The sequence below is a fragment of the Chinchilla lanigera genome, unplaced genomic scaffold, assembly GCF_000276665.1.
Source record: "Chinchilla lanigera isolate Chin_1 unplaced genomic scaffold, ChiLan1.0 scaffold00014, whole genome shotgun sequence".
NCBI classification, from domain to species: domain Eukaryota; kingdom Metazoa; phylum Chordata; class Mammalia; order Rodentia; family Chinchillidae; genus Chinchilla; species Chinchilla lanigera.
Window position 1 is genome coordinate 4,562,579 of NW_004955415.1, and position 22,388 is coordinate 4,584,966.

A 22,388-nucleotide genomic window follows, 5' to 3' on the forward strand; every position below is an offset into this window, starting at 1 on the left:
AAAAAAAAAAAAAAAAAAAAAAAAGCAAAAAATAATCAAATAAAAATTAGAAACAACCTGAATAACAGTGGGAAGTATGTTAAATTATGGCATAGGCACCATAAAAGTCTATGAGGCTATTAAAAATCAACAGGTTAAAAAAAGATTTAAGGGCACAGGAAGATATTTATATATTGTTAAACAAAAGCTGCATCACACAATCCTATTATTCCAGGAGATGCCGTCAGCGGAGTTTGTTGGTCAGGAGGGAGAGGCAGCTGTTCATCTTGTTTTGTAGATGGGGAAACAGAAGCCTTGAGAGGGGCTGGGACTTTCTCAAAGTCACAAAATCAGTCAGTGGCACTTTGGGGCCAATAACCCTGCACTCTTCTCCCTAGCAGTATGTGCTGTTTTCTAGCCTGGGTTACACAAAACATCTCTCCTAATGTTACCAGTAGCCTTTTCAGTGAAAGAAGTTTCAGAGTTCCAGTCCCGCCCCCCGCCCACATCTGCAGTCAAGCTTGTTACACAGGAAGGTAACTCACTTCAAAACACCAGCTTATTTGTACGCACCAGTGGGAAGTCTGCTCATGTTGCCATAGCAAAATAGCGGGAACTGGGTAATGTGCAAGTAAAAGGTTTATTTAGCACACAGTTCTGAAGGTCCTAGAACATGGGGGCAGCATTTGCTTGGCCCTAGTGAGGACCTCCTCTGCCAGTGGAGTTGTGTGATGGGAACAGGAGCAGGAGTGGAAAGTGGTGTGGGTCATACAGAAGAGGGACGCAGGGAAGTTCCAGGCTTTCTTAGAACAACCCATCCTTGCAGAAACTATCCATCCCCAGAAAAGATATTTCTTGCTGCTATTTTGAAAAGTGGAAAAAAGCATTTTACAGTCTTTTTTTTTTTTTTTTTCAAAAAATTTTACATATGCAAAAATATTGGCTATTGTAATACCTGGAATTATATTTTTATTTCCTACTTTGTGCTTTTCTGTATCTTTGAATTTTTATGAAGAACATGTAAGACTTATAAAAATAAAAAGAAAATAGTGGACACGAAGAACATACCAGGCAGCATTTCAAGGCCTAGGGAACCAACCTTGACAGGTCTTTATCCTCATGAATCTCACAGGATGGTAGGGAAGACAGACATAGCAACAGAATCAAACAAGATAATTTCCTTCTTTCTTTCTGTCTTGGTTACTTTTCTCTCATTGCTGAGACAAAATACCAGACACCCAGAATTAAAGGAGGAAAGGTTTATTTAGCTCACAGTTTGTGAAGGTTTCAGTCCATACTTGGCGGGCTCCAAGGCAGAGTGGCACGTGGCAGAGGCCAACCATTCATGGTAGCAGAAGGTAGCAAAAGCAGCAAGAGCAAAAGAGAGGAGTGGTGGCAAGCAGCCTCTTTCTCTGCCTTACATATGCAAACTATCTGCCCCAAGGAGGGTGTAGCACTCACACCCATAGTCCCAGCACTGGACTATGGATCATGAGATATCTAGAAGCCCACCCCATGACTGCATGAGGATTGAGGGGGGTATGCAGACACAAACCATAATTCACTTTCTTTCTTTCTTCCTTCCTTCCTTCCTTATTTCATTCTTCCTTCCTTCCTTTTTCCCTCCTTCCTTCTCTCCTTCCTTCCTTCCTTCCCTCCCTCCCTGTCTTTCTCCTTCCTTCCTCCCTTCCTTCCTTTCTGTCTTTTTGAGACAAGATCTCCCTATGCAGTTCAGGTTGGCCTTGAACTCACTTTGTAGCCCAGGCTGGCCTTAAACTTACAGTGATCCTCCTGCCTCAGCCTTCCAAGTGCTGAGATTACAGGCATGTGGCACCATGCCCAGCTGAGATTATTTCTGATAATAAATGTAATAAATAAATGTAACATGGTAAACAGAATGATATGATAGGCAAGAACTAGGGTCAGGGTACTAGTGGCTGGCTGGGTTAAAATAACCAGAGATGACCAGCATGACCAGAAACTTTGCAGTGGAGAAGACAGCATGGAGAGAGCTGGAAAAAGCCTTTGGATGGGATGTGCAGATTAGCCAGGGTGGGAGTGTTTGGAGAAATTCAGGATGCTGTGGGCTGTCAGCCCCCAGCAGCGGGGAGCAGTATATAAATAATGTATAAATCATGGTTTATTCATTCAATGGAATACTACAAAGCAACAAAAATGAATGAACTAGTGCTAGACATAACAATAGATTAATATCATGAACAGAAGGTTGAATTTAAAATCTGGTAAAAATAATCTTCAGGGTTAGAGGTCTCAATGTTTGCCTTTGGGCAGGGGGCACCTTTGTACCCGCTGCTGAAGGATGGGTGCAGTGCCCCAAGAATTTATTATATGCTACAACAAAGGAAGTAATCTGCCTTCCAGGGAAGTTCATTTACAAAGTTCAAAGTTCCAGAAACTGTATTTACAATGTAGAGATGTCCCAGAAGCTGAAGTTAGAAAAGTGCTCTTTTCTGCCTGGCCAGAGTGTGGGAAGGGCACGTCAGTGAACACTGACATTCACTGGAGTTGATAGCTTGTGGACCACAGTGTGTGTTTCTGATGGACAGCCCATGAAGGGAGAGGCTGAAGCCAGAAAAGTCACATTAAAGCACCAAAACAAAGATCAAATGGGTGGAAGGGACACAGGTTTTTTAAAGGTAAGCCTCTAAGGAAAGGATTGAAACTGAAATGTTAACTAGAGGTTACCTCTGAACAGTGGGACTGTGGGTGATTTTAATTGTCTTCTGTGTGTTGTTTTCTGCAGCCAATAAGTATTATTTTTATAATAAAAGAAATAGGAAAGGTGTGTTTGTTTGTTTTTGTCTTTTTGAGACAGGGTCTCACTATGCCGTTCAGGCTGGCCTTGAGCTCACTTTGTAACCCAGGCTGGTCTTGAACTTGCAATGATCCTCCTGCCTCAACCTCCCAAGTGCTGGGATTACAGATGTGTGCCACCACTCCCGGCAGGTGTGTTGTTTTTGTAGGTTCTCTTAAAATCCTAGAATTAGAAAGTCAGCTGAAATCTAAAGCCTAGAAGGACTTTTGTGCAGAGATTGTGAAATAATCCGAGCCCATAGGTTCCACACCCATAACAGGAGGGAAGCAGGGCTGTGAGCTGTGGCCCTGCAGACTGAAATCCCATTCAGGGGAGGCTTTGAGGAAGGGGAACTGGAATTGTGGGGCCAAAGGGAAGGATTGGAAGGCAAACAGGCCATTGCCTGTTGGTTCCACCCATTTCTGCTATGGAGAAATGTGAACAGAGTAGTCAGATCTGAATCTCCAAGAGATGCCAAACAATCCTCTAAGCAGTAACCCCCATAAAGGACAGAAAGAACACATCTACAGGTAGGAGGACACTGTGCTGCCTATTGCAGACTCCACTGGAGTGGCATTTTAAGTCCACTGCCTGCTCTGTGCAGAAATCTCTCAGGTCTTAGAAGACCAAGGTGAAAGGGAACTCTCACGTTCTCCTACTGTGAGCCCAGCAGCATCTGGAACACACTGATCCTCGTAATCCTTATTCTCAGGAAATATTAATGATTTAATCTCCCGAGTTCATTCTGGCTTCTATGCGGCCTTGTCAGTCAGACTGACAGACAAGACCCACAGAGGTCCAGATTGTAGCAGTGCGTTCAGATTCAACTTGCCACAGACTGCTTCAGAAGGCCTCAATCTTAGCCCTTCCACAGAATTAACTTGAGGGATTCCCAGCCATGGGTGAGGTGACAGCAGAGGAGGTGGAGAAGTTTCTGGACTCAAATATTGGCTTTGCCAAAGAGTACTACAACCTCCGCTACCGGGCTAAGGTTATCTCAGAGCTGCTTGGAGCCAAGGAGGCAGCCGTGGACTTTAGCAACTACCACTCACTGAGCAGTGTGGAAGAGAGTGAAATCATCTTTGATCTCCTGCGGGACTTCCAGGAAAACTTACAGGCTGAGAAGAGCACTTTCAATGTCATGAAGAAGCTGTGCTTCCTCCTGCAGGCTGACCGAATGAGTCTGTTCATGTACAGGACCCGCAACGGTGTCGCAGAGCTGGCTACCCGTCTCTTCAATGTGCACAAGGATGCTGTCCTCGAAGACTGCCTGGTGATGCCTGACTCAGAGATCGTCTTCCCTCTGGACATGGGTGTCGTGGGACACGTTGCACACTCTAAAAAGCTTGCCAACGTCCCCAACACAGAAGAGGTACTCTTTTCCTCAAACAGAAGGCAGTGAGGCATTATTCGCTAGAGTCCTGGGGTGCAAGTGGGCTGGGGAGCTGCTGGCCTCCAAGACTAGGCTGACGATGACAAGCCACCTTTATTCATTTGCTTATAACTTTTTTTTTTGAGACAGGGTCTCACTTTGTAGTTCAGGCTGGCCTTGAACTCACTATGTAGCCCAGGTTGGCCTCAAACTCTGAGCAATCTGCCTGCCTCTGCTTCCTAAGTGCTGGTATTATAGGCATGCACACCACGCCCAGCACTTAAAATTTTTTGTTTTGAAAAAAAATTCAAACTGAACAGAGGAATTTAAAAATAATGCAAAGGACTATATTTCATCCAAATTCACCAGTCATTAACATCTTCCCACTTTTGTTTTCTCCCTCTATTTTTCCGACTTATTTGGGAGGAACTTACAGATAGCATGACCTTTTGGCCCTAAATATTTCACTCTGTGTTTTGATTTGTTTCGTTTTGTTTTTTGAGATAGGGTCTTGCTGTGTATGTCCTTCATTCTGGCCTTACACTGTGTGACTCAGGCTGGCCTTGATGCTTCTTTCCTCAGCCTCCTGAGCGCTGGGGCTACTGGTTTAGAACAAGGACATTTCTTACATATCCACAATATAATGATTGAATTCAGGAAATGTAATGTTGATATATACTGGTATCTAACAAGCAGCTCATATTAAATTTTTGCCAGTGCCTTACCTACACCTACGTAGTCCTTTCTGTTCAGTTTATGTACTTGAGTCTGAAACAAATACATTAAATGAATTTAATGTTGAGGTGTACAGATCAAGTATTTTGCAGAAATATACTTCCATTTGAACTTGTTTGATGTTAGATTCAGGCTGTGCATTACTGTCAAAAACATTACTGACGTGATACTGGTTTTCTTCATACTTTATATGAGGAGATCTGATGGTTAACTGTCCCATTACTGTAAATGTTAACATCGGTCACTGGGTCAAGCACTTGGCTCTTTCTCCTACAAGTCTACTGGCCCGTGGGTTTCTTTCTTTTCTTTTTTTTTTTTTTTTTTGGCCCATGGGTTTTTATCAGTTCTGACAAAGACCTCTTTCATCACTATGAGCAAATCATTTCCCCTGTTGGACATTAGCTTTTGTTTGTTTGTTTTGTTTTTTAGAGACAGGGTCTCACTGTGTAGTTCAGGCTGGCCTTGAACTCAGTATGTAGCTCAGGCTGGCCTTGAACTCTGGGCAATCCTCCTGCCTCAGCCTCCCAAGTGCTGGGATTGCAGGAGTGTGCTACCACATCTGACTTCAGACATTCACTTTTTTTTTTTTTTTTAATCTTTTTGAGACAGGGTCTTGCTATGCAGTTCAGGCTGGCCTTGAGCTCACTTGTAGCCCAGGCTGGTCTCGAACTTGCAATGATTTTCCTGCCTCAGCCTCCCAAGTTCTGGGATTACAGACATGCGCCACCACACACAGCTCAGACATGAACTTTTAAAGGGTACAATGCAATTGCCCATGTAGTCCTCTGCCTGAATAAGCTCCTACTTATCCTTTAGATTTCAGTTTAGAAGTCATTTCCTCAGGGAAGTCTTCTTGGATCTCCATTTTTTTTAGAGTCCCCTTCCTGAAATCATTTATCACAATAAGCCCTGGAGTCAGGGGCCATGTCTGCCTTATTCACTAGTTATCCCAGGATCCTCCACAATGTCTGGCACAAATCAAATGTCAGTAAATAAAGTATAAGAGACTTGCCTTACATCAAGTAATTATGCAGTAATTTAACTCTTGTCGCACCTAAAAGAATATTAGCCCCATAACATAACATAAGGCTCATCTGAGTCATATTTACTACTGCTAGCCAAACAAGGAGCCTCTGTTCAGCTGTTTACAAGATCTAGTCCCCAGGCGCTTTCAGTTACCTTACCCCTGGCCTAATTAAGTGTCTGAAGTTTGCAGGAGGGGATAGAGGGGCTTCCGAGATCACTTTATCCAACTGCCTTATTGTTAAGGAAGCTGAACCTAGGGGACCTTGGGAAGGGGTCTACCCAAGGTCACCAGAGTTAGGGCTAAGACAGGACTTCTACTGCAAGAATCTACTACTGCAAGAATTCAAATGAGTCGTGAAACCCAGACCTGGGCCTCTGTGGGAAACACACTGGGTAGCCACCCCCATGGGGTTCATCTCTGCTTTCATCTTCCCTTGGTTCCCCCCGGCAATGCTCTCCACTCAGGAGGCTTTCAGGAGGACTCCAGTTATGCTGGAGTTTGTTCTCCCTTCAGCAGACCCTAGACTTTAGTTGTAATCACGTGTATTATCTCACTCTGTTTCACCTTCATAAAAATCTGATGGAAAACCGTTTATTATCTCTGTCTTGCCAATGATGAAATTGAAAGCTAGACATGTTGAATCACTTGCTTGGGGTCACACAAATAGAAAGCAGCAGGCAGGGAATTTAAAGCCAGGCACTCTGGACTTGAGCCCACAGTCTTAGTCCTTTGCTCCTCTATACTTCTTCCTTATCTATAAAGTGAGAGTAGTGGATGGAGAGTCATGTAAGAAAGGTCATTTCTAATCATGTGCCGGAGTGCTAAGATCTTACACTTTGAGATCAGATCTAGGTGTGAGTTCTGCACACCTAGCCTTTGCAAATCACTTAGCCTGTTTGAGTTCATTTTCTAGTATGTAAAACAGTGATAACAGCTACCTCACAGCATTGTAAGGCTTAAATAAGAGGAGTCTTTCTCATTCAGCAGTTTTCTTGGCACATGGCAATGGCTCACTTTGGCAGTTCCTCTTTATTTTTATTATCATTATTTTGTTATTGCTGCTAGGGATCTATTCTAAGTGATGGATGCCGTACCAGGTTTGTGGTCTAGATTCTGCCCATAGGAGAGCAGAACAAAGTTCTGCGGACCCTGGCATTATGGGATTGAGGATTTAGGAAGATTCTCTGATTCTAAAAGATTCAGGCCCAGCAGTTTGCTGTATTTCTGCACAAATGATGGACTGTGTCGTCCCACCTAATTCCCAGAGTTCACCCTGGAAGCCACACCTGTCTTTTTCTGGAAGCTGTTGGCCTGGGGCCATCTTCCCGGCTGTGACTTAGGCCTGGGGCTGAAGTAAGTCCAGACCAACGGAGTCTTGTGTACTCAGTATTTGCTTCTGTTCTCCTTGGACTATCCTACTCAGTTTTTGGCTAAGGGCAGGACACGGTATTGACTGCCAAAAGGTAGAAGGTGAATGGAGGAGGGAGAAGATATGGACTGGAGTCTGGGTTGTTCCACAAACACTTGAGATGTTCCACAAACACTTGAGGAATGGTTACAATCACTGCATTTCTGAAATATGAAACCATAAATAGCGTTTTCCAGGGCTCTAATGTACCTCTTATCCCTGGCAGATTCCCTTTATCCTTGAAATCACTTCAGGAAGAGTTGTAATTAGAACTGCCAGATAAAATGTTAGATGCCCAGTTAAGCTTGAATTTTAGATAAACAAAGAATACTATTTTAGATAAATATGTCCCATGCAATATCTGCCATACAACTCAAATTATTTATTATCTACTTGAAATTCTAATTTAACAGGGAATCTTATATTTTTATTTATTAAATCTACAAAGCCTCATTGCCATTCAGGATTTATTTGCATTCATCTTAACTCTTTCTCCTAGCAGGAAAGCCATGAGGCTGTCTGTCCCTGTATTACTCATCACTGGTTCCTGGCATCTAGTCCAGAAGCCAGAACAGCGTGGGTATTCATTGCATTTGGCTGAATGAGTAAAGGAATAAATGACAGCTCTTCTCCAGCACCTCCTTAGCCCAACCACTCCCATTTCTGAAGTCTGACACTGAGAATACCATCATCTTAGAGACGGTCATAGCTAGTCTGCCTCTACTATCCTTCCCTTCTTGGAGACCTGGGACTCAGGACCCTAGAGAAGGGGGAAACCTCAAGCAGGACTTGATCCATCATCTTGATTTTACCAAAGGGGAAATTGAGGCTCAGAGAGGGTTGAGTTTCTAGCGATGTACTGAGTGGCCCTTAAAGTCAATCATAGGCCTCTTATCTCTGGGGCCCCAGGTTACATCACTCATTCTGTGGGACCTGCTTTACATTATGGTTTGAACTGTGAGTTCATGTTTTACATGAAACCCTGATATACGTTGAGGACCGAATAAGAGCAACCTCATTTTGTTGGTCCTGGCATATCTAGTGTCTGACACCGCCAGGTCTCGATGATCATGAATGAGAAAGATGACGGTTTTGAGCAGCAGGGCTTATAGGAGATGATGAGAAATACATGTAAGTCGTCTGGCTCTGGGCCAAGTATTTCATTATTATTCAATAAATATGTCTTATTGTTGTATCCAGGGGCAAGCACCGCTGTTCTGTATCAGCTGCCCACCGGGATCAGGAACTCAGCCCCAGTAAAAAGCGGGACAAAGTTTAATGAAAGGAAAACATGTTACTTGTAAGGAGGAAAAGGAAGGAGGAGAGGAGAAGATAAATAGATGGAGGAGCCAATGGGCCCTTTATTCCTGGCTGTTTTTTAAAGGGGGAGTCAGAGACCCTTCCCCGCAACCTGGAACTTGTCATAACTGGACTGGCTTTTGGGGACCTCTGCCTATCATCATTTTTGGTGGTCTATGTGAAGCTTTTTCTGTCTGTTTACTTGTCCTTGAACTACTTTTTAGGACCTTATCTTTGGGATGGGTGGCTAGTTGGCAAGGGCGGTCTTATTCGTGGTTAGCTTAGAATTAGTAAAGAGACATGTGGGTATCCACTGTACTCTATAATAATATGATGAATGTAATGACCCTAGAGTGAACATATATGTTTGTGTATATATATGCTAGTGTGCAGGTGTGGGTACATATTTGTATGAGCTTTTTTTGTTTTGTTTTTGTTTTTGTTTTTTGAGACAGGGTCTTACTATGTAGTTCAGACTGGCCTGGAACTCACCATATAGTGTAAGCTGTCTCAAACTCATAGACACCTTTCTGCCTCAGCCTCCTGAGTGCTGGGAGTACAGATGTATGTCACCATGCCCAGCTGGTGTAAGAGCTTTTTCCAAAGTTAGTCAGCCCCTGCCTTGTGCCTCTTCCATTGTATTGGAGCTGGAGAGGGATGGCTATCTCAGCTTGGCTTTGTGCGCTTGGCTTTCTTTGTACTCTGTCCATTCTCTCTCTGGTCTCTTGGTGCAAGTCCCAAGGCCATTTGGTGCCTTTTTTTGCTTGGTTTTTCTCTTTCTACCCCTATCTCTGACCTAGGAGAAATCTCTCTAGTAAAGTTTGTTTTTGATGCTAGTCAGGATTAGGTAGAAGACCTAACGATGCCCCTGTTTTATTTTTTCCCTGGCTCCAGACCCCCGACCCTACATTATCATGAGATACAGTAGAGCCTGGCACTGTCAGTGTCTGAAAAAGGGCATTGGAGAATCTGGTATGAGAAGCAGTATTGCACTGCACTCTAAAATCTAAGCTCTTTACTGTGGCCTCAAAGCCATACTGGATCTGGCCCCTGCCTGCCTTTCTAACTTTCTTTCCTCTGTTCTCCCTCCCCGTCTCTGTGCTTCAAACATGCTGATCTTTCTGTTCCTCAAACTTCTCAAACTCATTCCCTCCTCCTGGGCTTTGTGCTCTCTGCACCTGCTTGGATTGCACTTCCTGTGCCTGACTCCTGTGATCCTTCTGCTGTCAGTTCAATATTATGTCCTCAGAGAAGCTTCCCGACCACCATAACTATCTAATGTAGCTCAGCCACCATCCCTTCCATCCCTTTCTTCACCCAGCTTATCTCCTCCAAGGCAGTTATCACAAGCTGGAAAGAGAAGGCGTAGCTGTGACTTGCTTTTTTCTCTGTCTCCCCCATTGAAATGTAAGTTTTACTGGGGCAAGAGGTCCACCCTTGATCACTGCTCAGGGTCCAGGGCCTCACACAGAGAAGCCACTCTGTTAATATTACCTGAATGAATGACTTGGAGCTTTCTAACTGGCCCTCTGATTCCTGCCCTTTAAAATAAGTGATTAGAGTTAACTGGCTTCTAACTCTTCTGCCTCTGTTTTCTGACATTCTGTAACGTGGTTGTTTAGAGCATTCCATAAGCTGAAAACATAGATATGACAGTGATTAGGTTGATACCAGTTAATTGGTAGTGGGAGTGCTATAGGAGAGTTCCAGGGCTGAGAACTCAGAGGGAAGGAAAGAGGGTTGTGGTAGATTTCAAAACATCTGCCTCAACTATATTTGCATTTCTTAATAGAGACTGAACTGACTGCATGAAATGTATCTGAGCGCGCCCCACCCCATCTGTGCTCCAGAACTGTCCTTAGAGAATGACATAGAATTTTTTTTTGGCTAATGCCTCCTTAGAGATTTGCTTAATCCTCAAGTGCTAACGCAAATAGAAGCTTCTTTTAATTCCTTTACCCTTCGCCTGGCTTGGAGCAGCCTCACTGACAACAATGCTTTTGCCTATTTATTTAATCCCATTATAACTATAAGAAATCCAAAAACACAGAGCAATAACACTCAGAATTTCTGAATTATGGGAAAGAGTCTGCAGACTTAGTTTTAGAAAAGTTCTGTGAATTGATTCTTGAATTGATTCTATGAAATATATTTCCATTCTCAGAACAGCATGCACTGTGCATGTTTGGGCTAGCTCAGTCTCAAGCAGTGCAGATAATGAGGAAATGCACCACGGCGTGGGGAAACGTAAAGGTGAACTTTTTTCAAATTTAAGATAACAATCCACGATCTCACTCCTCATTCTGACCACACAGACTGCACTGTGCCAACACTGGCCTGTCCTTGCTGACACTCAGCCAGTACTGCCTTCAGGGTGAGGTCTGAGGGGAGTGTACTCCTTTGTATTCCCACAGCTTTGAGCCAAGCCCTTCTTCCTGTATTAGTGTTAGGGGCTTGAATCTTACTCGTTCAAGGCCTCAGTGTTTGGTATAGGTCTTACATACAGGGGGGCTTCCACTGACACTTATAGAATGAGGACATCCATTGAACTGGCTGTGTAGTGCTAGAAATGGATTGTTAGAAAAGCTGAAAATAATAAATCCTTTTGTTCCATGACTTGAACCCACTGTAAACTTCTCCAGGCTTCTGTGAGAAGTAGTACAGCTGAAGTAGTAGAGTCATGCACACTCACAACTAATATTAACTTTGAGTTACAGGTCACCCTTCTGTAAAGCGGACTAATGGTGCATCTCAAAGGTTCTTGAGAGGATTAAAATGGAGTGATACAGATGAAGTGCCATGCACAGCATCTGCCAGGTGTTGTCACTATCGTACTCACCAAGGTGTTTCCCCAACTCCCTCATGGCTCTCACTCACATTTCTGTTTCTGGTGTAATGTCATCACCTCAGGAAAGCCTTCTTTAACCCTTTCTCTTCAGTCATTGTCTCCCTTTCATCCCTGGGCCAAATGCTTTGCACACCTTTTCATGGTCCGTAGTGGGTTGCATCTCAGACCTTCTTCTACTGGGCTTTGGAGATGTCCATGGCACAAGTTATGTCTGCTTGCCCAGCCCTTGCTGAAGGGGTGTAGTTGGAAATGTCTTCATTCTCTTGTCAACAAGGGGCTCTGGGTTGTTCTATTATTCCTCTTTATCTGCCTACCCATCCTTGTCTCTGCCTTCCTTTAGGATGAGCATTTTTGTGACTTTGTGGACAACCTCACAGAGTACCAGACCAAGAACATCTTGGCCACCCCCATAATGAATGGGAAAGATGTAGTGGCTGTAATCATGGCTGTGAATAAAGTAGAAGGATCACACTTCACCAAGAAAGATGAAGAGGTAAGCCTCCTACAAGAAATGCTGGGGTGGCCGTACTAGCACATTGCCCTAGCTCATAAAGTTCCCCGAACCTCGCCGTTTGGCTTTGCCTCAATTTCCCCATCTGTAGGATGGAGATTTGTCTGATTCTCTTTGAGGGAGATGAGACAAAATAATGTTTCAAATAGTGGGTTTTAGAGTCAGGAATGGAGGATTAATTGTTGCAATCTCTAGCTGACTTGGGCAGGTCACCAAGCTTCTCAAAACCTGTTTTCTTATTTGTAAAATGGGGATGATTTTACAGTGTTCACCTCACAGTGAACTTGTGATTGCAAGGTAGTATATGTAAGTGACTTACCACAGGGACAACAAGTTCAATATAGACATCCCTCATTTAATGCTTGTTAGGGTTGTAAGTCCAATAGTCATTAACCAGGTAGCTCGTTAAAGGAACAATACCTGTAAATAGTAGCTTCTTAAAAATGAATACAGCCCATTAATATTCTACATTCTATGAGTTTTATACCCAATGCAACATGTTATGAGTTTGCATACTATAATCCATGTATTCAAATTGCCTCTGATGAAGCTTTTTAAACTTTCAGACATTTGGTGATGGTAGAAGTAGCCAGGGGGAGGATTTTTCCTCCTTCTCAACTGCTTGCTCCATCCTATTTCATTTTTAGATTCTTCTCAAGTACCTCAATTTTGCAAATCTAATCATGAAAGTGTTCCACCTGAGTTACCTGCACAACTGTGAGACTCGACGTGGCCAGGTAAGGAGCTTGGCTCAAGGAATGGACTGGGCATGTCCTTTTACTAAAGCATGGGTGGGCTCAGGGCTGGCAGAGCAGATGGTAATGCAGAGGACTGGGATGCATTATATAGTTTCATAACGTAAGACTTATGAGGTAGTGGATGTTTGTAAAGCTATCTCTCCACGCATTATATGCAGAGTTTTTAAGTCAGATGGCTTGAATTTGATTATCTGCTCTTTAAGTAGCTCTAAGATCCTGAGCAGGTCACTTATTCTCTCTAAGCTTTAATCCCTCCATTTGAAAAATGAATATAGTTGTGGTATCACTCTCAAAGTATTACTATCAGTAGTAAATGAGATAATATGTGTAGGGCACTTATACTCAATTAATGTTACTTATTTATTTCTGCAATACTGGACATTGAACCCAGAGCCTTGTGAAAGCTAGGCAAGCACTCTGCCACTGGGCTTGAACCTCAGCCCTATTAATATTAATATTATTATTATTATCAGCGTTTGAGATAAAAAAAGTGAAAAGACATAGACCCCATGTAAACTGGTCAGTTATTTCACCCAAGCCTGTTGTTCCACCTATAAAACTGAGATAATTGTACCATTTCTTTCTCTACATTATGTGAGAGTTAAGTGTGATAAACTCTAGTAACTCTGTTATTCTCTAGCTGAGTGAGCTGCTGCTTTGTGTCTCAAGAACGCTGAGCCTGTTTCTTCTATATTTCTTCAGATACTGCTGTGGTCCGGCAGCAAAGTCTTTGAAGAGCTTACAGATATCGAGAGGCAATTCCACAAAGCCCTGTACACAGTCCGTGCGTTTCTCAACTGTGACAGATATTCTGTGGGTCTTCTAGATATGACCAAGCAGAAGGTGAGAAAATCAGAAGGACACACAACCCAAGGGTAAACAGACCTACTGCACAGAATGCAGGGTCCCATCTCATGTGCAGAGGCACAGGGGGGAGGCTGGGAAAATGTGGATGATTGTGAAAAGTTTGACACGGATGTTTATTGAAGTACCAGTTTTTGCAGGGGAAAGTCAATCAAGAGCAGAGGTAAGGACAAACAATCGCACATTCCTTGGTCTTTTGGGAAAGAAAGGAGTGGAAGATGGCTGGGAGGTAGTAAAGGTAAGTGACAAAGCAGTTTCTATATAGGTTGAAAGTCCAGAATAAAGTTGCCAACTTCAGGAATGCACAGAAAATCTACTAAAAGTTGAGGATAAGACTTTCCTCTGCTTTGTCTCGCTCAGGGCTCAATTGAAGTGGAGACAGATTCTTTATCAGATCCTTCAGAACGACCAGGGGCCAGATTTATGGCCAGTACTGCAGCAAAGGAGGCAGAGTTCAGTGTAGCCCAGGAGAGTGTTTCAGCTATGTTTTCCCAAACAAATTTTCCTATTCTTCTTTCTTTATTCATCTTTTCCTTGTGGGGCGGGTCACTTTCTGCTTTGGAGGAGAGATTTTGAGTATCTAGATTTACCATTTCTTATCCAAAACCCAAGGTACAGGAAGCTTATCTTCATTTGTGAGTCTTGTACTGAGTGTGGTACCCAGCCCAATACGGGCTGTCCAGTGCTGAGTCAAATGCGTTGCGGAGTCTGGGGCTGAAAAAGATCGTCATTGTTCAAAGCCCCCCAGACTTGGCATTTCATGAAGATCTCCTGAGGAGCTGATTAAAAACTGCCGGGCCATATCTTTTATATCTTGCTCTTTTTACTTAATGTTTTATAAGCATCTTTCCATGCCCCCACACACGTTCTTTTTAGTAAGCCTTTACATTGAAGCATAAGGGACACAAAGGAGCACTACCTGTAGAAATAGTATCATTCAGTGAATTACCACGGAGTGGACTTCCCACGTCACCATCACCAAAATTTAGAAATGGAGCATACCAAGCCCCTCAGCAGCCCCTCTCGTAACCTTTCCAGTACCTGACACAACCTCTTCTTTGAAGGTACCACTATCAGATCTTTAACACCATATTTTGGCTATTTTGAGGTGCACATAAATGGAATCATATTAGCATCTGGTCTTGTATCTGGCTTCTTTTGCTCAGTATTTTGCTTGTAAGATGCAACCTTGTAAGATTTGTGCTCTAGGCAGCGTTAGTTCATTCTTTTCGTTCTTGTGGAATGTTCCATTATACGACTAATCCACAACATGTTTATTATTTCTATGGTTGATGAACATTTGAATTTTCAGATTTGGGTTATGATGAATGCTGTTTTTAGGAACATACTAGTAGATATTTTTGGTAAACTGTGGTATCCATTTCTGTTTGCTATTTACTTAAAATTAAAATTTTGGGGTTAATAGCTTTCGTAGCTGTCATTCACCTGATTTTCAGAACAGTCGTGCCATTTGTACTCTCACCAGCAATATATAGGGATTTCTCGCCAATACTTTGACAATGGTTGTTTTTTAAAAATTTATTTTAAAAATAAAAGAAGTAAAGCATATTAACAAACAGACATCCATTTACAAAAATAGCATAAGAACAATACAAGCAATACGGAATTATAGACAAAGTAGTAGGAAATTAACAATTGTTGTCACCAATACTGTGTACTGTCGCTCTTGTATTCTCACCCATTCTGATGAGTATGTGGTGTTATCTCTTTTAGCATTAGCATCCATTCCCCTAATGACTGATGAAGTTGAACATTTTTTGATATGTCTGTTGGCCACTTGGAAATATTTTCCTCATTTTTTATTGTATTGTCTTTTTATCCTATTAATTTGTAGGAGTCCTTTACAAATTCTGGACACATCTTCTATTGATATATACATTGCAAGTATCTTTTCTCATTCTGTGCTTTCCTTCTTTTAATACTGTACTGTGTTTTTATGACTATATGTTTTACATAATGATGTTGTCCAATTTATCAATCATTATGGTTGTTGGCTTTTGTTCTCTCCTTCAAAATCTTTCCTGGCTCTAAGTTCAAAAAGATATTTATCTATGTGAACTTGTAAAGGTTTTATTGTTTTAATTTTCTCATATAGCTCTCTATAAACTACCTGATTTTTTATGTATATTGTGAGGCAAGGTAAACATTACTTTTTTCCCTGTGGATATACAGTTGACCTAGTATTTTTTATTGAAAAGACTATCTTTCCTTTTTTGTGCCTTTATCATCAATCAAGTGTGGATAGGTCTATTTCTGGAGTCTTTGTTTTGTCCCGTTGGTATGTTTATCAAGCCTTGTGCAGTATCATACTCTTTCAGTGTATTTATGAAATGTCTTGATACCCAGTTATAAAGGGTTCTCTAAGTTTGTTTTCACATGTTAGAGTTTTCCACCATGTTTTATGTCTCTTATACTCTTTGTGTTTTCCATCCTTTCCCATTTTTTCTTCAGATTGAATATTTCTGATCTATCCTCCATAATTACGAGTCCTTTCTTCAGTTTGGCTATTAAGCTATATATTTAACTCAATTTCAGATATTTTATTTTTTAAATTTTATTTTACTTTTATTTCATTTTTTGTGGTGCTGGAAACCCAGAGCCCTGAACATGGCAGGCAAATGCTCTGTTATTGAGTTATACCTCTCAGCTCTCAGTTCTTTCAATTTTAGAATTTCCATTTTGTTCTTTTTCTATAATTTCCAGTTTTTCTGTTAAAATTCTCTCCTCTGCCACCTCCTTCTGCCTCTTCTTTTTCTTTTTCTTCTTCTCCCCCCTCTCCCCCTTCCCTTCCTTCTTCCTCTCTCTCTTGATTTGTGGTCCAAGGATCAAACCCAGGGCCTTATACATGCAAAGCAAGTACTCTACCACTAAGCTCTATTCCCAGCCCTCTGTTTTGTATTTAATCTCTTGGACATAATCACAGTTATTTTATTCTGGGCCTGAGAACAATAATATCTATAAACATCATCTATGTATTTGTTTCTATGTTCCATTTCCCCTCCTGATTTTTTAGTTAATTCTCATCTTTCCTATGTCTGGTTATTTTTGTTTGCTATTAGAGACATGTGAGAAATTACAGAGACAATTTGAAATTGTGTGCAATAATACTTTCCTCCAAAGTGGATTATGTTATTTTATTTATTTATTTATTTTTCAAAGTGGATTGTTTTACTTCTCTCTGGCAAACAGTTGCGGACTGAGCTGATTATGAAGCTGGTCTTCAGTCTTTGAGTGGGCTGGTCTACTTCTGGTTCACTTTTACTCCAAGGATATAAACTTGCATGGAGATGTGGAATCCAACCTTGGATTTGTTTGTTTGTTTGTTTGTTTGAGATGAGGTCTCACTACACTGTTCAGGTTGGCCTTGAACTCACTATGTAGCCCAGGCTGGCCTCGAGCTCATGACTATGTTCTTGCCTCAGTTTCCTGAGTGCTGGGATCACAGGTGTAACCTACACCTTGCCCAACCTAAGGTTTTTTCAAAATGCCTCTTCCTTGGCAGGGCCTGAATTCTAAACTTGCCCTTGCCTCGTGGGTCACGTGTGAGCTTTGCTTGGCTTCTTTGCTACTCAGAATCATCTTTGGCATCAGTATGTGTGTTGAAAGGAAAAGCTGAATCTGATGTCATGCTCATACCTCTGAATTTTTCTTATTTCTGGGATCTTGGTCCATTATGTCCTTATTATCTTGTTAGATGTATGATTCCTTCAAAGAAATGTTTATACACACAGATATACAGTCTGTGGAGGTTTGATCTGGAACAAGTTAGTCCATCATTTACTTTTCTTTGTTTTGTAGTCCTATTACCTGCATTTTGAATAGAATGAATATGTCATAATTAATTTAGCCTTTCTCCTATTGCTGGCATTAAAAGTCTTTATAAATATTCTTGCAAGTAAAGATAGTGTTGCATTAACAACCTTGGTGTTGAGTACTTATATACTTAAGTGCAAATATGTATAGACTAGAGTTGTAGAAGGGTATTTACTAATTTTTATTTTGCCTTTCCTGAAATTTTTATATTTATTTCTCCCAAGTTTTCCCTTTAAACTAAAGTCTTTATAGTATTATACTACCATTCATACTGCATGAGAGTTTTATTTCCTAAAACTCTTATGATTCCTTACACCATATTTTTCCCCTATCTGAATGACAAAAAGATGGTATCTTCTCTTTCAGTTGTTTTTCACTGCTTATTAGTAAAAGGAAATACATTTTGTATGTTTCTGTTTTGATTTTTCTTCTACATATTGCCAAGACATATCACTTGTTGGTTTTTAAGATTGTGTTGTCTATGGATTCATAAGAGTGCTTTATATATGATAGAGGTTATATATCTGTAACAAATGCTACAAACTTCTTCCCTGTCTAGAGATTATATTTTGTTTATGACATCTTCATCAAATAGAAGACTTAAATTTTATGGCTTCTGAGTCCTGAGTATTATTTAATAAAGTTTTCCTTACTATCAGTAATATAATTTGAAATAATCTCATGTGTTATCATTTATTTATTTATTTATTTATCTATTTAGTCTTTTTGAGACAGGATCTCACTATGCAGTTCAGGCTGGCCTTGAGCACACTTTGTAGCCCAGGCTGGTCTCAGACTTGCAATGATCCTCCTGCCTCAGCCTCCTGAGTGCTGGGATTACAGGCGTGTGCCACCACTCCGGGCAGAGTTATATTTTGGTATATTTACAGTTTTTTTTTAATATACAAAACAGTTTATTTTTCTTGGCAATTTAAAAGTACATAACAATTTGAAATGAATACATGTTGCTAGTGTTTTGTCCTTACTACACAGTTGTGATTAAAAGGAACTGTTCCATTCAGTTAAAATCTAATGAATACCATCAGTTTTCCTGGCTTATTTTTCTGATCAGAATTAGTAAATAAACATAATTTTGCTACTCCATGAATGGTGCTCAGAAAATTACAATATCATAGTTCACATAAAGCCCTTTAAAAATGTCATGTCACAGGTTGTCTATGTTAAGGGTAAATAATGACAGCAAGTATACTTATAGTTTTAATTCATATAGTTTAATCTTTTGCATTTAACTATGTGTATGGTGTGAGGTGGGGTATTTTTTTCTCTGTATTTTTCCACTTAACTAATAATCCACAGATGGGTGTGGCAGCACATGCCTGTAACTAAGAAGTCGAGACGGAAGGATTTGAGCCTAGCCTGGGAAATTTAGCAACTTAGTGAGAAGCTGTCTCAAAAGGAAAAATAAATGTGGATGAGGCTTAGTGGGAAGGTCCTTAGCTTAATCCTCAGTACCTTAAAATCAGCAGCAGCAGCAGCATCACCACCACCACCATCATCCATCCTTTATCCATTATGTAACAACAGCACTATTTTAATAAGCCACTTATCATATATCATATTTTCATATACACATGGATCTACCTTTTACCTTTAAAATAGCTTCCTAAATATTTCTGTTGTAGTTGGGCCATACACTGATGTTAAGGAACCTCTACTTCTAATGCAGCCATTTATCTGATTTTATATATTGTTGAATCATAAGTATCTTGCCAAATATTACAAATTCCAGCATTATAACCTTGGCTTGAGCTGGGTGTGGTGCCACACGCCTGTAATCCCAGCACTTGGGAGGCTGAGGCAGGAGGATCATTGTGAGTTCAAGACCAGCCTGGGCTACAAAGTGAGCTCAAGGCCAGCCTGGGCTGCATAGTGAGACCCTATCTCAAAAAGACAAAAAAAAAAAAAAAAAAAAAAAAAAAAAAAAAGAGAGAGAGAGAGAGAGAAAAAACCTTGGCTTATCCTTCATGAAGAAGTAAATGAATGAATTCATACAAGTAATAATTTCTTTTAAATGAAAAGGAAAAAAATTTTTGAGACAGGCTTTCCTGTTCTGCCCAGGCTGGTCTTAAACTTTTGGGTTGGCTCAAGGAATCCTGCCTCTTGAGGAGCTGGAACCACAGATGCACACTGCTATGCCCAGTTGCTATTGTTTTGCAGTGTTGGGATCAAGCCTAGATCTTCATGCATGCTAAACATCTACTCTACCACTTTATTTATTTTTTATTTATTTTAAGGATAAAAGGAGGGAAACATTAACAGACATACAACATTTTACAACATATCACAAGCACAATACAGACAATACAGAGTTACAAACAAAGTGGTTACTCTACCACTTTATTACATCCGCAGCCCAATCAAAAGACTTTCTCAGTAGTCAAATTCTTAAGACTCCACTTCCAGGTGCCCAGGTTGTAGCATGAATCGATCCCAGGTTCAGTCCTCTCTATACTGTAATGTTCTGCCCTCTTGCCCTTTCCAGTTCCTTCTCAAAAGGAAAAACCACATGTAAGCGAGAATATTTCGACTTACTTATCCCCCAAAGATGGAACAGTTTAGCAATTGGAAGTAGGCCATGCAACCTTCATTCTAAGAACCTGCCTACTTGGTCTATATGACATTATGAAAAAGTCAGTAAGCCCTTGAATTGTACACTTTCAATGGATAAATTGTATTATATCTTAGTCTGCTTTCTGCTACTATAACAAAATACCTGAAGCTGGTTACTTTTTAAGGAAAAGAGGTTTATTTAGCTCACAGTTTTGCAGGTTGAAAGTCTAAGATGGGGCATCCCTATCTGTTCAACCTCTAGTAGCAGATTGTATCACAGTGGTGGAACCATATGTACAAATCATCACATGGTGAATATGACAAGAAGCCAGAAAGATTCAGCACCAGATTTACTCCTTTTATAACACCCTACTCTTTTGGGAACTAACTGGGGTCCATCAAAAGCTATAATAATCCCTTCCCCAGTGACCCCACAACCTTTCACTAGGCATCACTCTTAAAGGTTCTACCATCTTTATACTACCACACTGGGGTCAAAGCTTCCAGCACATGAGCCTTTGGACATACTTAAACCATATGCAAATCATAGTACATGATATATAGGTTATATCTCAATAAGCTATTAAGAATGAAAAGAAGAAAGGAAGAAGAGAGAGGGACGATGGAAGAGGACATAGTTTCCCACTTTTTGCCCTGTTTCACAATTTCTCTGCTCCTTGGGAGAATCTTCAGACCCATTTGACTATACAAGGCATCAGCTCAATGCACTTTTTCTTCTAGGTTCCACTAGCATTTATGCTCTCCTTCCATTACTGCTTCATTCTTATTCCATCTATCTTACTCTAGTAACTTAGGACTGGTCTGGGCTTAACAGTGAATTCAAGAGCAACCTGGACTGCATAGCAGTACCCTGGCTCAGAAAGCCAAAAAAAAAAAAAAAAAAAAAAAAAAAAAAAATTAACAATCTCATTCTAATTACCCAGAAGAAACAATTTGTTAAAACTTACATGTGAAAAAATCACATATATAATTAAAGAGAGAATCACATTATATTTTGGTTTTGGTCCCTCAGATTTTCCCCTCAGCATATCATGGGCACCTTTTTAATCAAGATAAATATACCCAACATCATTGTTAATAGATGCACCTTAATTGACTTAATAAGTTCTTTCTGCTTGGACATTTAGATTATTTCCAATTTTTCACGACTATAAATCATATTGCATAGGAAGATCATTTTAGCTAATCCTTCAACCACATGCTTAGCGTGTCTTTAATATATTTCTTAGTCACAGAGACCCCGCTTGCCCAGTCTTATCCCACGGTACTGAGGGTGCGCAGCTCAACTCTCATGTTTATGGCTACTGAGTAGACAGGCCCCGTTCATCATTATTTTACAGGGCAGATGGGATTATCCTCTGAATCTGGTGAGTCTTGCTGCCCTCCAGCTTAGATTTCAGTGAGTTTTTCTCACCCTCCAACTTTCATGTAGGTTCGACATCTTACTCTCCTTTTCTTGGTCTATTTTCAAAACATGTAATTACTAATTTTTTTTTTTACTCCTAGGAATTTTTTGATGTATGGCCAGTTCTGATGGGTGAGGCTCCACCCTACTCTGGTCCCAGAACTCCAGATGGAAGGGTAAGTCTCTCTCTGGTCTTTTCAGTATAGATAAACGTTGAATGAAATTCAAATGCAAGGCACAGTAGACTCCACTGAAAAACATGTCTTTATCACATAAGGTTTTATCTTCTCAGGGTTAGGTTGTCACCCTTGAGTTATAGTAATTTTTCTCTATTAGGGACCTGATCAAGATCCCCAACTGCTTCTGTTGGGGGAAAGGTGAAGGATGAAGGAAAAAAAAGCAACAAATTTAGTTCATAAAAGGGGAGCTGGGAGGTCAATGCCTCAGGACGGGCAGACAGTGACACCCGAGCCAGCCACTATTTATTGGGTGCACGCAGTAATCAGAGGGAGTATCAGATGGCTGAGGGCTGTGATGACCTTAAGATGATGAGGATGTTATGTTGAGGATCAGTTTGGATGACTCAGAGGGCTGATGCGGTCTTGCCCTGGACCATCACAGCATCACAGAACCAATAAGGCCTTCAGGCCCTAGACTCGATTTATAATTGGTGGTCCCCAACATTTCACAGTTGCCAACCCCTGTCACTTCACAGTTGCCAATGCCTGTGATTTTAATATCTTGATGGATTTTCATAGTAATCTGGCGGGGTAGACAGAGGAGTCAATATCTTCATTTCATAGATGAGGAAAGAGCCCCACAGAAGTCAAGCAACCTGTTTCAGGATTCACTCAGCAGGAAGTTAGAATCAGACAATTAGTACTGGAAAGAACCTTTAAATCTAGTCTAGAATATTCAAATTGGTACTTAGAAGGCCAATT

General features: G+C 40.9%; 1 protein-coding gene across 2 annotated transcripts in view; it reads left to right on the plus strand.

Annotated features, from left to right (window-relative positions):
- The window catches only part of Pde6a (phosphodiesterase 6A, cGMP-specific, rod, alpha), an 80,435-nt gene that overhangs the window by 5,943 nt on the left and 52,104 nt on the right, over positions 1-22,388 (plus strand). The window contains exons 1-5 of one of the 2 annotated variants that reach the window (XM_005380591.2): positions 3,693-4,166; positions 11,824-11,976; positions 12,642-12,731; positions 13,455-13,595; positions 21,549-21,623. In XM_005380591.2, coding sequence (XP_005380648.1) covers positions 3,693-4,166; positions 11,824-11,976; positions 12,642-12,731; positions 13,455-13,595; positions 21,549-21,623 — 933 coding nt within the window. Of the gene's footprint in view, positions 1-3,692; positions 4,167-11,823; positions 11,977-12,641; positions 12,732-13,454; positions 13,596-21,548; positions 21,624-22,388 lie in introns of those variants that run through there. The other variant, XM_005380592.2, reaches the window with a different exon arrangement.